The sequence below is a fragment of the Pleurodeles waltl genome, chromosome 3_1, assembly GCF_031143425.1.
Source record: "Pleurodeles waltl isolate 20211129_DDA chromosome 3_1, aPleWal1.hap1.20221129, whole genome shotgun sequence".
Taxonomy (NCBI): Eukaryota; Metazoa; Chordata; class Amphibia; order Caudata; family Salamandridae; genus Pleurodeles; species Pleurodeles waltl.
Window position 1 is genome coordinate 130,632,241 of NC_090440.1, and position 14,571 is coordinate 130,646,811.

Genomic DNA, 14,571 nt, shown 5'->3' on the forward strand with positions numbered 1-14,571 from the left:
GCAGATAGTCAGGCATAAACCGGCATTTCCAGTGCATGGGTGAATATACTGATATTGTTTATGGAGTTGTTATAATTGCCATCCATGCTGTGGTTTTCCCTGTATTTTTGCCTCGGTCTCCTGTATTTTTGACTATATACTGGATTTCATTTGTGCTGGTTTTGGTATGCTGGACACTTGACCACAGCTGATCAAGTGCTCCCTGTGTAAATTGTGATTATGATAGGTTACCCATGACTGGCATGTTTGATTTACTAGTAAGCCTCTAGTATAGTGCGCCATGTGTGCCCAGGGCCTGTAAATCAAATGCTACTAGTGGGCCTGCAGCACTGATTGTGCCACCCACATGAGCAGCCCTGTAAACATGTCTCATAGCTGCCATGGCAGTGTTTGTGTGCCCAGTTTAAAACCATCATGTCGACCTGGCAAGTGCACCCACTTGCAAGGCCCAACCCTTCCCTTTTAGTACATGTAAGGCACTCCTAAGGTAGGCCCCAGGTAGCCCCATGGGCAAGGTGCAGTGCATCTAAAAAGGTAGGACATGTACTGGTGTGTTTTACATGTCCTGATAGTGAAACACTGCCCAATTCGGTTTTCACTATTGCAAGGCCCATCTCTTCCATAGGTTTACATGGGAATTGCCTTAAAATACCTCTTAAGCGTAATTTCCTATTGGGGCAGATAGGGGTATGGAGTATGAACTCACAACTTAAAAATACATCTTTTAGTGGAGGTGTTTAACTTGTGTGTTTGAAAATGCCATTTTTATAATGTGGGCATTTTCTTGCTTAACCATTCTGTGCCTCTGCCTGGCTGTGGAATACACGTCTGGGTCAGGATGACAGTTGGGCTGGGGGTGAATTCTCTCTAGACAGTCACACAAAGCAAAGGGAGATGAGGTGTGCCCTGCATATCCTGAAGGGTCTTCCTGGGCTAGAGTGGTGGGAGGAGCTTACATTTTCACCTGAATAGGGCTGTCCTTACACAATGCAGTCTCAAACCCTCTAGAGTGAGTCTGCGACCAGGGCACGAAAGGCAGGGTCTTGTGCATAACAAAGACTTTCCTTTGAAGTTTGGCTACTTCAAAGGCAGAAATTAGTATATTTACTGGAGCCAAAACCCCAGACTTTTAGAACACTTCTGGATCAAGAGGAGACAGTAGAGGAGAAGCGCTGAAGAGCTGTGAGGAGGAGCACTGACCCCTTGCAGTGTGTGCTTTGCTGGGTTGGACTGTAGTTGCTGCTTCTGCTTTTGAGAGGACAAAGACTGGACTTTGCTGTGCATGCTGCCTGTGAAGTTTCTCCAAGGGCTTGGACTGAAGTCTCAGGGACATCAAAGGCTTAACCTGCGAGCCCCTGGGTTCTCTTTCTGAGGTCTCTGACTTGCCATTAGGTGCCCACTCCAGTTCCTGGGCCCTGGGATTGAAACAAGAAGAAACAGGCACACTGACTCTGGACGACTACAGAACCCGCACCGCTGCCCGCCTCTGTGCTGCTGCCTGTACCCGAAGCCATGGTTCCCGTTGCAGTGCGACACCAGTGACTGACACCATAAGCCCTATGCTCCCGCAGTGCCTCTGAAGACCCACAACATCATGAGTCCAGAGTGCTGTGCCTCCAAAGTCCGTGACACCTGACTCTACCGTGGTGCCTGTGATCAGTGGTGTGAGTGCGACCCCGACATGTCGCCCCATTGCATCTTGACCCGCTGGACTGATTGACCCCGCCGGATCGTAAGGAACCACAGCCGCGCTGCCGACACCTGCACCTCTGTGCACAACAGATGCCTCATCACTCCTGCATAACAGTAAGGAACCAATGCTGCACTGGCTCCAGCGATGCCTCACCTCCCAGACTGCCTAGTTTTTAATGTACTGTACCTGGGGCTCAGTGCGACTCCGGTATAGGTGCAGTACTCCCTCGTGAGTGGCGTTGGACTGTTGGGAACAACTCCATCATGGTGCCATGATAGCACCAGTTGGAACTCAAGTGTTTTTAAGTGCTTTATTGGGATTTACTCCTTTAAAATTCATATGTTTGCTTGTATATGTTGGATTTTTGTTGTTTTGGTTTTTGTTTTACTTGGATAAATATTAGCTACTTTTCTAAACTGGTGTGGTGTCCATTTGTAGTGTTTTCACTGTGTTACTGTGTGTGGGTACAAATACTTAACGCATTGCCTCTGATATAACCCTGACTGCTCGTGCCAAGCTACCAAGAGGGTGAGGGCAGGCAATCTTAGCAGTGTGACTCCCTTACCTTGACTAGATTGAGGATCCCTACTTGGGGTGTAAACGGACTGCCAACTAGAGACCCCATTTCTAGCAAGGGTCATTACGCAAAGATTACCTTAACTCGCTTCAACCCTTGCTTCACATAAGACGAGGTGGCAGCACCATAATAGTGAATAGAGCCGAACACATTAATTCTTGCTGGGCGCTGTATGACGATGCCCAGTGTGTTCTTACCCTAGTCACGAATGGACAGGCACTTCACACTCTCCCTGCCTGCCACAATAAAAGATCATCCTTCCACTCTGTGGATCAGTCTGTTTTCTGGTAAGCAGAATGCCCGAGCTGCCACTATGACTGTCTTTGCTGTGTTGCTACTGACTGGTGTGAATGCCTGTCAAAGGCAAGTGTGCAGTCAGAGGGGAAGAGCGACTTACGAATACTACTCTATCAATATTAAGAAGGCATAAAAAATGTGACTGGTTCCAGCGGTGTGGTGGACAGGTAACCAGCTGGGTATTTGATATACAGAGGACTGCAACCAGGTCAGGGGTTGTCTGTGGTCTTCATGGCCTCAAAGTAATAATTTACCCAGGCTCATTCACTTCTGTTGTATTTCTCTTCCAACAGGCTTGTCTGAGAACTCTCTAAAGGGAGATGCTGAGGCCACGTTTATGCTTTGTGAGCCGCCACAAGCACAATGGAAGTTTGTCTGCTTCTAAGCGCTTGGTGGCCTGTGTTTGCATTACTTTTAAGCCGACTACACTATCAATCACTGTGCCTTCACAGCACTTCATAACATTTGCACTTGGCTGGACAATAGGTTTAAATGATTATGTACATCTTTTAGTTTGAAATTGTTTTTCTTACATTTACATTGACCTGTTTTTAACATGTTTACTGCAGGCCTAAGGATTGTGTCTCCGCTGTGGGGATTATTGGCTCTTTCTGCATTACAGATTAACTATTGCAGAGCTGTTTAATAAATATTATATGAGAGTAAAAATTTGACATGTGACAATCCAAGAGTTTGCAGCCAAAGAAAATGAATGCAAAAAGCAATCATGTAAATCTTTGGGCTGGTTTACAATAAGATAGCTCAATACATTACTGCTTTGTTGAAGAAAACGATGTGCAGGGCACAGCATCAAACAGCAATATTTCAATCTTTCCGAGACCACAGCCTACCACTGGACATAGCAACAGCAGGATCTGTACTAGGTCCCAAGATATTTCATTAGCAATTTTACCTTGTTGTTTACATTATGCTACCCAGTACCAACTGAGGGTGAAAATTTGCCGGTGGATGTGCTTTTGTGTGACTGTATGTGCATTTTTATATTTGTGTTTGATCACCAGTGACTTGGATCACCATGGGATACTTGAGGTATTACGGTTCTTGCTGGGTGTATGCTTGATAGTCCTAACCATAATGTGCCATTTATGACATATTCAGGGAATGCTTTGGAACATGCGGGAAGCTTGAGAAGAAATATCTGATTAGGGGCATATTTAAGGGGCATTAGAGGCACAACGAGGACATCACTTGGGACATACTAGCCTAATCCTAACATAATCATCATTCTTTAGTATTGTCCGGCAGCCACAGCAGGCGGACCATCAAGTGAGCAGACGACCAGCACCCAGGAAGTGACTGTGGGCAAGAAGTAAAAGAGGCCACTTGAACTTGGGGCCCACCTCATACAGATGAGTTAGGCTCGCCCACAGCTGCCACTAGCCAGCACAACCCCCAATGCCTGGTCACTACCACTAGAAATTAATATTTGCAAACAAAGATGACTGTTCACCCTGCTAGAGGACGCCATTACCGTACGGCTACCGCCACCAGACCTGCTCCAAATTTCAGCAGCCCCACCCTCCATTAAGGCAAATCTTTGTGCATTCTCTGGGTGACAGTGGAAAACCCGGTCATAATAGCGTAGCAGTGATATTTGGGGGCCTTTCTGGCAATAGTCTCATTATCCCTTTCCTAACATTGGCCCTTCCCTGTCAAACTGCAGCTACCCCAAACAAAATTCAGGTTGTTCCTGGCTTAGACAAGGCCTATCCTTGAATTACTGATCCCCTTCGTGTCCCAATTCTGGCAATCCCTTACATTTGGATGATGAGAATATTTATCATACAACAGACCTGACATTTGATGATGATGGACAAGAAAGGTAGTGCATGGTGAAAATGACAAGATAATGTTTGGTAGCCAAACATCATTGCTCTCTAATGTGATCTATTTGTAACCGAGCAATAGTGCAGCTGTGTGAACTTGTAATTTATGTATAGTTGTGCTGTCCACATCCGGTGATTGAAATTTGTATACATTGTGATCTGTGCACCTCACCCTTTCTATTTTGAGTCTCGGCCATAACATTTTACTGAACATCTACTTGACAGGGCCTAAATGGGAAAATAAAGGGGAAAAAGACGTTGTATGTATTATCAAAATAGATTAAGACACTTGACCTTGCATAACTGGATTCCCTATACTGCCTGTAATTCAATAATTTCTAATCAACATTTAGGAGACAACTGTGAACATTTACTTGGGTAAGGTGAGTTTAGCTACCACTTCTGAACCTAAAGCTTGCTTGGCACTGCATAAAAGGGACCCTTCAGGACAGGGCATGGTCACTAAACATCTAAAAATTCTGCTGCAAAATGCACCCTTTGGCACAGTTTGTAGTCAAAATCTTTTCAGGTGGAGAAAGAATCCCCTTGACCCTTGTGGCTCACTTAATTCAGGTACTCACATGCTCCAATTCAAGAAAGGGTTTATGCCCCACCACTTTCAAAGTTTACCAGCCGCCACTGGTGTAGAGAGCACTGGAGTAGATAGAGTATTACTGAGTGCAGTGTCACTAAATTCAGTGGTGCATAGTACAGTGGTGCAGAGTAAAGAGTAGAGTTGGTGGTATAGAGTGCAGTGGCATAGAGTGGTGCAGAGTAGAGTAGCATAGAGTGGTATAGAGTATAATGTTATAGAGGGCAGTGGTGTAAAGTGGATTAAGAGTGGAGTAGTGCAGAGGAGAATGGTGCAGAGTTCAGTGGCGGGGAGTGCAGAGTAGAGTGTCCGAGTGGACTAGAGTAGGCTAGAGAGCAGTGATGCAGAGTACAGTGATGCAGAGTAGAGTGCATCGGCATAGAGTGCAGTGGTTAAGAATAGAGTGGTGCAGAGTGCAGTGGCATAGAGTTCAGTGTCGCAGCATGGCATAGAGTGCAGTAGCATACATCATAGTAGGATGAAGTGGCGTAGAGCGGAGTGGTGCATAGTAGAGTGCCTTAGAGTGTAATGACGTAGAGTAAAGTGGTGTAGAGTGCAGTGGCATAAAGTGCAGCAGGGCAGAGCAGATTAGAGTGGTGTACAGTGGATTGGCATAGCATGCAGGGGCATAGAGTTGAGTGGTACAGAGTAAAGTGCACTTGCGTAGAATGTATTGGCATAGAGTGCAGTGGCGTAGAGTGCAGTGTTTTAGAGTGGCGTACAGTGGAGTTGTGCAGAGTAGATTGGTGTGGCCTTGACTGGAGTGGTGTAGAATGCATCCCGAAGAGTGCAGTGATGTTGGATAGAATGGCGAAGAGGTCATTAGAATAGAGTGGTACAAGGTAGAGTAGAGAGGCGTAGCGTGAAGCGGTATAAAGTGGAGTGGCGTAGAGTGGAGTGGTGTAAAGTATAGTAGAATGGAGTGGTGTAAAGTAGAGTGGAGTGGTGCAGAGTACAGTGCAATCGAGCAGAGTGGATTGGCATTGAGTGGAGAATGCATGGTATGGTATTGAAAAAAACATTATATTTGCATAGACATACAGTTTTGCTAATATAACTATTCAGTGCACAAACCAAGATGTGTGGAAATTGGATAACCAAGTGTAATGATTTGTTTTGATCATATTAAGGTACTTGTTTTCAACACACTACACAAAAAAAACAAAATTGTGCTTAATTTGTGTTCCTAATTCAGATATGTTCTGAAATACGTACATAGTTCATTTAAAGATTGTTGTGTGCTAGAAAAAACGCTTTCCTACTCCCAGTATCCAGCAACATTGTCTCATAAATCCTCACACTTTGAAGTCAGACAGAGACACCTGAAACAAGTGCCTTCCGAAGACAGCCTTGACATTGGACCTTGGTCTTTGAATGCACAGCAAATGTGATAAACTAAGAACAAGATTTAGAGGCCTGTTTCTGGAAGTCCCCAAGATGTCATTAGGAACCCAGACAGCTACACTATTTGGTAGGCTGCAACCTAAAAGCATGTTATGCAGAATTACAGCTACAGTGCTTGATTAGCAGAGAACAGTTAAGGGTAGAATGGTGCATCAAAAGTAACATACATTTCCTTTTACAAGCGTAGGTTCTTGGTTGGTGGAAATGGCCAGGATTCTGGGGACATAGGTGTGGTGGAATAGTTGCATGAGGTAAGAAAATGAATTGTATGAAAGCAAAGAATATGCATCAGTGAGAAAAAGAACAAACATGACTTGGTGAATTTGCGCATTCACTCGCCTTGTCACAATGCGCTCCCTAGGCTCTGGGGAACAAACTCCTCCACCTTGGCCCATATCTATGTACTGACTTCCACCATTATCTTGGATAGTATTCTGAACTTCATTTTAAATCTGGATACGTCAGGCTCGGTGACAGCCAGAATTATAGTTCTCCCAATGGCTACATTTGCTGGAAGCCATGACCTGGTGGCACAACCCAAGAATGATGACTAGTTTCTTGGAAAACATTTCAATTTCCATGCTAGATTTTGTGGCAGCCTGCAATTGTTTCCTGCTAAAAATTAAATTCATAGAATTCCCTGCTCTCTGCTTCATTCACACCTTTCCACATGAACGATGGGTGGAGTAATCAGCACAGCTGTGACTGATAGGTGCTATTATGTTTTATACCTCTAAACAGTAAATAAAAACCAAAATGGCACTGCAGTATCATGACGCATCCACGAGCATAAGTCATTGTGCTTCTGCAGGTATTTTGCATTTTTTGGCAATGCCATTCATTAACTGCAACAAAGCAGTTATTTTAATTTTTGAAAACTATTGGCAAAGCCAAAGGGGTGAAGTATTGAGTGTAGCAGTTTATACCTGGTGGCTTTGCTAATGCTTGTTTATGTAGGGACATTAAAGTCTGTATCCTTCTGTGTGGCCTGTGTCTAGGGCTGTGGAACTGGGAAGTCCTTGAAACTGATGTAATGTAGCAACTTGTCATTAACTTCAGTGGATATCTGTTATCTATTTTCCCACACTCAAGATAGCTGCTTTGCTGTGGAGCTGATGTTCACTCAAACACGTTAGAGAACAGCTGATGGATGCATTCTGAAATGCAGCTTAAATGGGGCCAATAGAAAAGCCACATTGTGGGAGGATATAAGTCTAATTTTGAAGGGAGTCTTTTACCTCGCAGTGTAAAAGACTGTCTCCCATTAGATCTAAAATTAACCAAGGGAAATGTAAAGAAAGGCGCAGCCTGGTTTTGATTCCAATGATAACTTGAGATTAAAGACATCAGTTCTTATGCTCTCAACAACTAATGGAGGAAAGAGCTCCACGCTCATTATAAAGTAACAATAACAGAGAATGCCACAATCACAGTACTTTTTTAAAGTAATATTTTGATTTATATAAGTGCATACAGGGGTCTATACAGTGCAGGACTCGCTGTGAAGCGCAAATGCTGAAGATAGAAAAATGGTACATGAGAAGCGAGTAACTGTTCGTCAGGGAATATATCCTGGATGAAGACTGGACAGAAGGTTGGACTTGTCTGGCTTTTGTGGGGCTGACAACAACACATGAGGAGGAGTAGGTGGGACTGCCCAGCTGTGGTGGGTGGGACTTGTTGCGTATGCGATCCACACCCAGAAACCACCCAGAAACCATGAAAAGGATCACAGATAAACCAGCTGGTGAGACAGTAACATCAGTAGAGAATGACTGCAAAAGAAAAATCAACGCAACTTGCGCGCACCTAGATTGGAATGAAATAAGTTTTTAACACTTACAAGACAACAAGACTTGAAAGGTTTGTAAAGGCAAAGTCTGGTATGTGTGTAATTTTGTTGAGAGCCAGTGTCAAGGCTTGCAGGGATGGCAGATGGCCAAGTGGGCGAACGGGCACTTCAGTCAAGCTGTTGTCATCGAGCCATAGGTAACGCAAGTGGACCAGGCCCTCAAAACTGTCTTCTGGGACGGTGACAATATGGTTGGCATCCAGTCGCCTGTTGGGAGAGAGCAACACAGAAACTGCATTCAATGACAATTGAGAGAATATCAAAACAAACAGATGAATGACATTACATGATACTAGCGGGTCTCTTTTCAAAATTGGGGGGGGGGGGGGCAAATGTATCTGACAGACTAACTGTACATCTTTCCACAGACAGTACAGCACAATAGAGAGACCTAAGTTTATGCAAACATGTACTGCTGCAATAGATTTCATAGCAGAACCCCTAAAATAAATATAAGGCCCACCTCTCCCCCTTTATATAATAAATTTAAAAAAAAAAAAAGATTTTTAGGTACGAGGAATCAGTTGTACCACTTTGCCACATTCTTTCATTTTTCTGAGAAGTCTGGGTAAGACTTCTTGGTTTGCTTTCCGCAAGCATATGAGTAATCTCAAACAAAATATAGTAGATATCAAATGCTTCCAAAATATAGTTATGGTGGGAAATTGAAGGGAGCAAGCGTTTCGAAAATAATCCCCTGGGAAGGAAAGAATTAAGTTAAAAAAACAGAAAAAAATTATATTATATTATATATATATATATATATATATATATATATATATATATATATATATATATATATATATATATATACACACACACACACACACACACACACACACACGTGGCATCGGTAAATCAATTTCTTAATGTCTAATATTCTACAAATAAAAAATTGCTTAAACTAAAATTGGCTAGTAGAACTAAAAAGCATGCAGGAAGTCGGAGTACCTTATATTGCACACGTTGAATCCAGTGCGCTGAAAACGTATACACTGTTACATCACAGCATATAGTTTTCTGTGAGCTTACCCTAAAGTTTCAGGATCTTCAGATTTTGAACATTCTGACTGAACTAAAATAGAGGCAAACCTTTCTAGACACACTGTACATATATTGCCACGGGATCAGAACTGATTCAGAATTTTACTGACAATTAAAAACAATCTGAAGCAAGGGTACCTATGGCCAAGCTGCATACTTTTGTTGAAGCACGTAAACCGTACCAAAGCCTGAAACGATCAGTCCATTTGGGTTGACTGTTCTAGGGTCTGTGCTCAGAAGCAGTCGAAGCTGGAATGACAGTTCCCTCGCTTGAAGACACATTTCGTCTACCAAGTGAAGGTCTGCTCTGTTGCAACAGGTAGAGATGTGTTTACACTTGAGACGGATCCGAGCTCTATGGGTTCTAAATACCACCTACGTCTCAGTTACCCCATGCCCAGACAGATGCGTAACCTGTGCGCATGAACAGCCTGTAACCATAATGAAACCGGCAGATTTCGACAGAGATAAACAAAGTTCTGCGGGGAACACGAGACTGCAACCTCTTTAGAAAATGAATGGAAAAAAAAACAAAACATTTTTTCGTCCACATTCACACGCCCCCTTTCACATCAAAGGAATGACTTTCGAGTGAGGGAAAAACACCACTTGTCAACAAGAGTCTCCATTTACTCGGAGAGCGTCCATCTTGAAGAGCGCACCACACCTGCAGTCCGAGCACTGTCACTGCCATTAGCGCCTCGACGTCTTTCATATTAGCAGTGCTTAATTTGAGCTGGTGGTTTCCGTTGCTCGGCACCAGCACACAAGTGCAAACACCGCCACCTGACGGGCTCCCAGGTGGTGCAGCTCGTTGCCTTATTTAAGGTTGAGAAGAACTGTTTACTAATTCAATATAATAAAAAAAAATACTAATAGCTGCTGCCCAAGCCGTTCTTATAGATTTGTGGGCCTGGAATAGTCCGAATTGTCACACTTCTAGGAGGCTGATGGTTGGTAGGTGTGTTTGTATCGTCACTGACACCCCCGTCAATGGGCGGTGCAAGCTGCACTTGCCTCCTGACGAGGACTCTGGCACTTTTTTTTTTTTTAAACAAATTAAGCACTGCGTATTAGCTGAACGCGCTCAGATCCGCGTCACGATAACTGACATGGAGACAAGCTGGCACCTTGCACTCTTCCAAGCTACATTATGTTTAACAAATGTAAAGACCCATTCCACAAAGGCGTACTGCCCACCAAAATGGAGCCTCTTCGCCATCCCAAATCACCCTAGGGGCACAAGGGGCATCAGATAGGAAGCGGGGATTGCTTGAGAGTCATTTGGCTAAAGAATGAATCTTTCTGAGTGTGTAAGTGAGTGCCCCCTAGGCCTCTTACCACATCTCAAATCACCCTAAGTTACACAAGGGGCATCACTCAAGGGGTGGGGACTGCTTGGAAGTTGTGTGACTACACAATTAATATATATGACCATTGAGTGTATATGCAATCATTCCTTTAGCCTCTACCCCATATCAAATCACCCTCAGGCACACAAGGGGTGTCACTTAGGGGGCAGGGCCTGCTCGAGTCATGTGTATTAAGCTATCTGACTTTTGTCTGTATTTGAAAGTAAGCACACCTTTAGCTTTTCCTATATTTATTAACTGGTGTGTGTGTTCTTGATACAAACTAGTATATTCTAAACTTTTTGTTGGAAACGTTTTATTGAGTCAATACGTATCAGACTTACAATTCACATCCTAATCAAATTTCCTCCCCTCCCATTCGTAAAAACCGTGCTGTCGCCGGTCACTGTGGTCAACATCTTTTCACTTCCAGTGATGTCAGCAGGGCTGTTATCCAGAACATTTTGGTGAAATGACATGTCAGTATACAGGATCCTCACTGTGAGTGGGCTTCTCACGATCAGAGTTCACTCAGGAGCAGAACTTGTACATACTGAACTTGGCTTATGGATTGTCTAGCTTTCTTGGTGAAAGAATTCTACAGGTCGAGGGGAGGAAAGAAGCCTGCAGCCGCTGCAAAGAAGTTCATTCCAGGCAACGAGAATATCGACGCTCCCTGTCCCGACAAAAAAAAAGCGGCAGGAGACACCAAAATCTCATCCATCAATCCAATATTTACAATGGTCATCAACAATCAAATACCTGCACATTCCCTCAATTAATGAAAGCCTATAGATCTTCTATAATGGAATGCCTGCATCACTTCTGATACTTTATAGCCAATGTCTGAAAATACTATGGTAACCTAAGGTATTTATAAGTTTCCAAGTCACTATGACTTAGTTTTCAAAAAGCTTAATAGGTCTGAGCGTCAGTTTAAATTTTTTTACACTGAAAAATGAACCTGGGGTTTTGGGGCACAAAAAGGTTAATTTTTGGCATTAATTCTCACATGCCGATTCATATAAACAGTAAATGCAGACATTTATGACTCTAGGTGGAGCTTAATTCTAGGCACAATCAGCCAAGTATGATGGGCTGCCCACAGTATCCCGTTTTTTGGTTGGGCAGGGAACGCTGTTGCGGGGCCGGAGCACGCAAAATTTCAGTGAACGCCCGAAGGCTTTTGATGTTATTCAGAAACTTTTTGCAGATCTTAAACAAAAGAACGAGTCTTTTTTTTTTTAGGAGAAGTAAGTGCCTATTAAGGGGAAAAAGGGACGTTAGCGCCGCAATTATCCATCTGTATGCGGGGAGGAGATGTGCAAAGGTACTCGTCGGTCAGCTGCCTTCTTTGTGGACAATCTACAGAATGCTGAAAGGGGGAAGACAATCTCTGCCTTGCATGTGTGTCCACAGAATCCATGGGATGCCAGCGAATCCCTGCAAAATAATTCTGTAATAAAGCTATGGTGCAGAAAGAAAATATCAGTGAACTAAAATGTTATGCGCCGGTTCAAATTGGGGAGAGAGTGTGCATCGGTATAGACTCCTCACTAGGATTCAATAGAATCAGGCAACAGGCGAACGGCAGTGGCCTAACAAAGGCCCCTGCGGTGCAGGGGGCCCGCAAGCTCTAAGGGGTCCTATCAGCACAGTACCTTGGAGAGCTCCTGCTTGCGTATGGAGGGGTCCCCTCAAGTTTCATTACACCGCTGGCGAATAGCAAAGGAGTAAGCAGTCCTCTGGGTCTGGCTGGCGTGGGTCTTCACAGGTCGGGACGGGCCAGTATAGTGATTGGGCAAACCCAGATGTGGTGCCCCTAAAAGCCTGTTTGTGGGCGACTGGGGCAGATTTCTTAAAGCAGTGGTTCCCAACCTGTGGTCCGGGGACCCCAGGGGGTCCGCGAAGCCTCCTCAGGGGGGTCCGCGACTGCTCAGAAAATTAAATAATATTAACAGATTAGGTCCGCAGCTTTCAGTAATGATTCAGTGGGGGGGGGGGGGGGGTGTCCCCGGATTCAAATAATGAGCCAGTGGGGGTCCCCGGTTCCAATAATGATAAAGTGGGGGTCCACAGACATCAAAAGGTTGGGAACCACTGTCTTAAAGGTTGGTGCATTACTAGTGCAAGACCTTAAATGAATGCGCAGTGATGAGTTGCTGGGGCTTGAGTGCCTGGAAAATGTCATTGTTAAGCAGGTTTTAGGAAAATACTCATATACACACACATATACCCCACCCCCCACTAACCCCCTCCCACCGTACCTCACCCTCTCCATTCGTCTCCTAAATTCCTTAAAATGCACATTTCACGGTCTCAAATTTCTTTCCTACCAGTTTTGCACAACGTTGCTTGTGCATACGCTTTAAAGTTCACAACTTGCCACGAATTTCCTCTTATGTGCACGGCCCAAAAACTACCAAAGCAGTTTACAGCAGAGCCGCTTGAAGCATGACCTGTGGCGTTCCTTGTTTGCACGGCCGCCAGCATGCAAACCACACTATACAAGATATGCCCAATCCACACTTTAACTGGTTCAATCCAAGTTGCTGTACCAATCCAAAACAGATGGAGACAGAATATAACAACAATGGCCATGGACAGACTGCAGTGAACTTTGTTCCTTGTTAAGTGGCACTTCCAAACCGCAAAGAAATCAGAGTCAAATACTCCAGGTCTAGTGATCAGATTAAGATACACGAACCGCTGATAAACCCATTCAGCTTCATGAGAGAGCTGCAATCTTATCGCGTCAGACTGCTCCACCCACTGAGTTAACAGGTGCACTCCGCCACCACACAGTCGGCTGCTTTCAAGAGTGGAGCCCAACTTACTGCGGGAGGAGAAAGGCTGGGAGAATTGCGATTAGATGTCAGCACGTACGTACTAGAGGTGGGCGAGCCACTGAAAGTTTGATGGCCGGCTTGGCCGGACGTCCACTGGGATTCTTAGCTCAAAAGACGGCCATAGCTTCTGCCTTCCTAGCATCCCTCTAGTGCAGTACCCAGGGGTGTAGTGTAGTCAGGGAGATTCAGGGGAGTGTGAATCTCACATTTCTCATCTGCAAAAAAGCAGTGGACCACAGGATAAATGGGTGAAGTGGACTGTTTCCATGAGGAGCAGGGTCAGTACTGATTTGCATTAGGTGAGTTTTGGGACATCTACTCTATTGCAACAGCGATGGTGTTCTTTGCCCACCAAACATAAGGTCTGGCCACTAATTTTGAGTCGGGTGGACTGCAAGTTTTATGCTGGTGGAGTAACACTCACTTTGTTGGTGCAAAACCTTCGATGGCCCAACGGTGTAGGAGCCGTCGAAGGTAAGCCACCGTGTGTGGTGTGGGGGGCTTTCAGTTTTCTTTCTTTTAAAAAAAAACAAACTTCTGCTCTGTGAGTTTTTTTTGGGAAAGTAAGTTTGCAAAAGTTTGACAGGCAGCCATCAGGCTTGGAGGAGCCTCCAGTCATATTTTTCCAACATTGACAAAAACCATAATTTAGGTGGTTCTTATCAATGTTTAAAGATGTCCGCAGGGGTGGCCGTCCATCTCTAAATTTGATGGGAGAGTAAAGGCAGGGTGGCAGATCTAAAATACTCTGTCTCCCTGTCAACCTTTACTTCATCTGCCAAACCCTAAATTAGACCCTATGGCTAGTATGACACAGTAGGTGAAAAATGATGGTTCAGAATGTCACCCAAGGGATTGCTAGTGGTTAGGCTATTTGCAAACATTTGTTCCATTACATTTTGGCTTGATAGCCAGTAGTATAAGTGGAGACCTGAGACTGACACAGCTTTTAAAGTCTACTACTGCCAATGTTTGGGAATTCCACAAAGTAATACATGTGCATCTACTTAAGAAGTACTTAGAAGAGTGCAGATTTGCTACTTTTTTGGTAAACCGGTCACTAT

At 44.3% G+C, this 14,571-nt stretch overlaps 1 protein-coding gene across 1 annotated transcript in view; it reads right to left on the reverse strand.

The window, feature by feature from the left end:
* Positions 1–14,571, reverse strand: part of LGR4 (leucine rich repeat containing G protein-coupled receptor 4) — a 285,300-nt gene that overhangs the window by 63,043 nt on the left and 207,686 nt on the right. Inside the window, exon 5 of the mRNA XM_069221966.1 lies at positions 8,254–8,469. Coding sequence (XP_069078067.1) covers positions 8,254–8,469 — 216 coding nt within the window. The remainder of the gene's footprint in view (positions 1–8,253; positions 8,470–14,571) is intronic.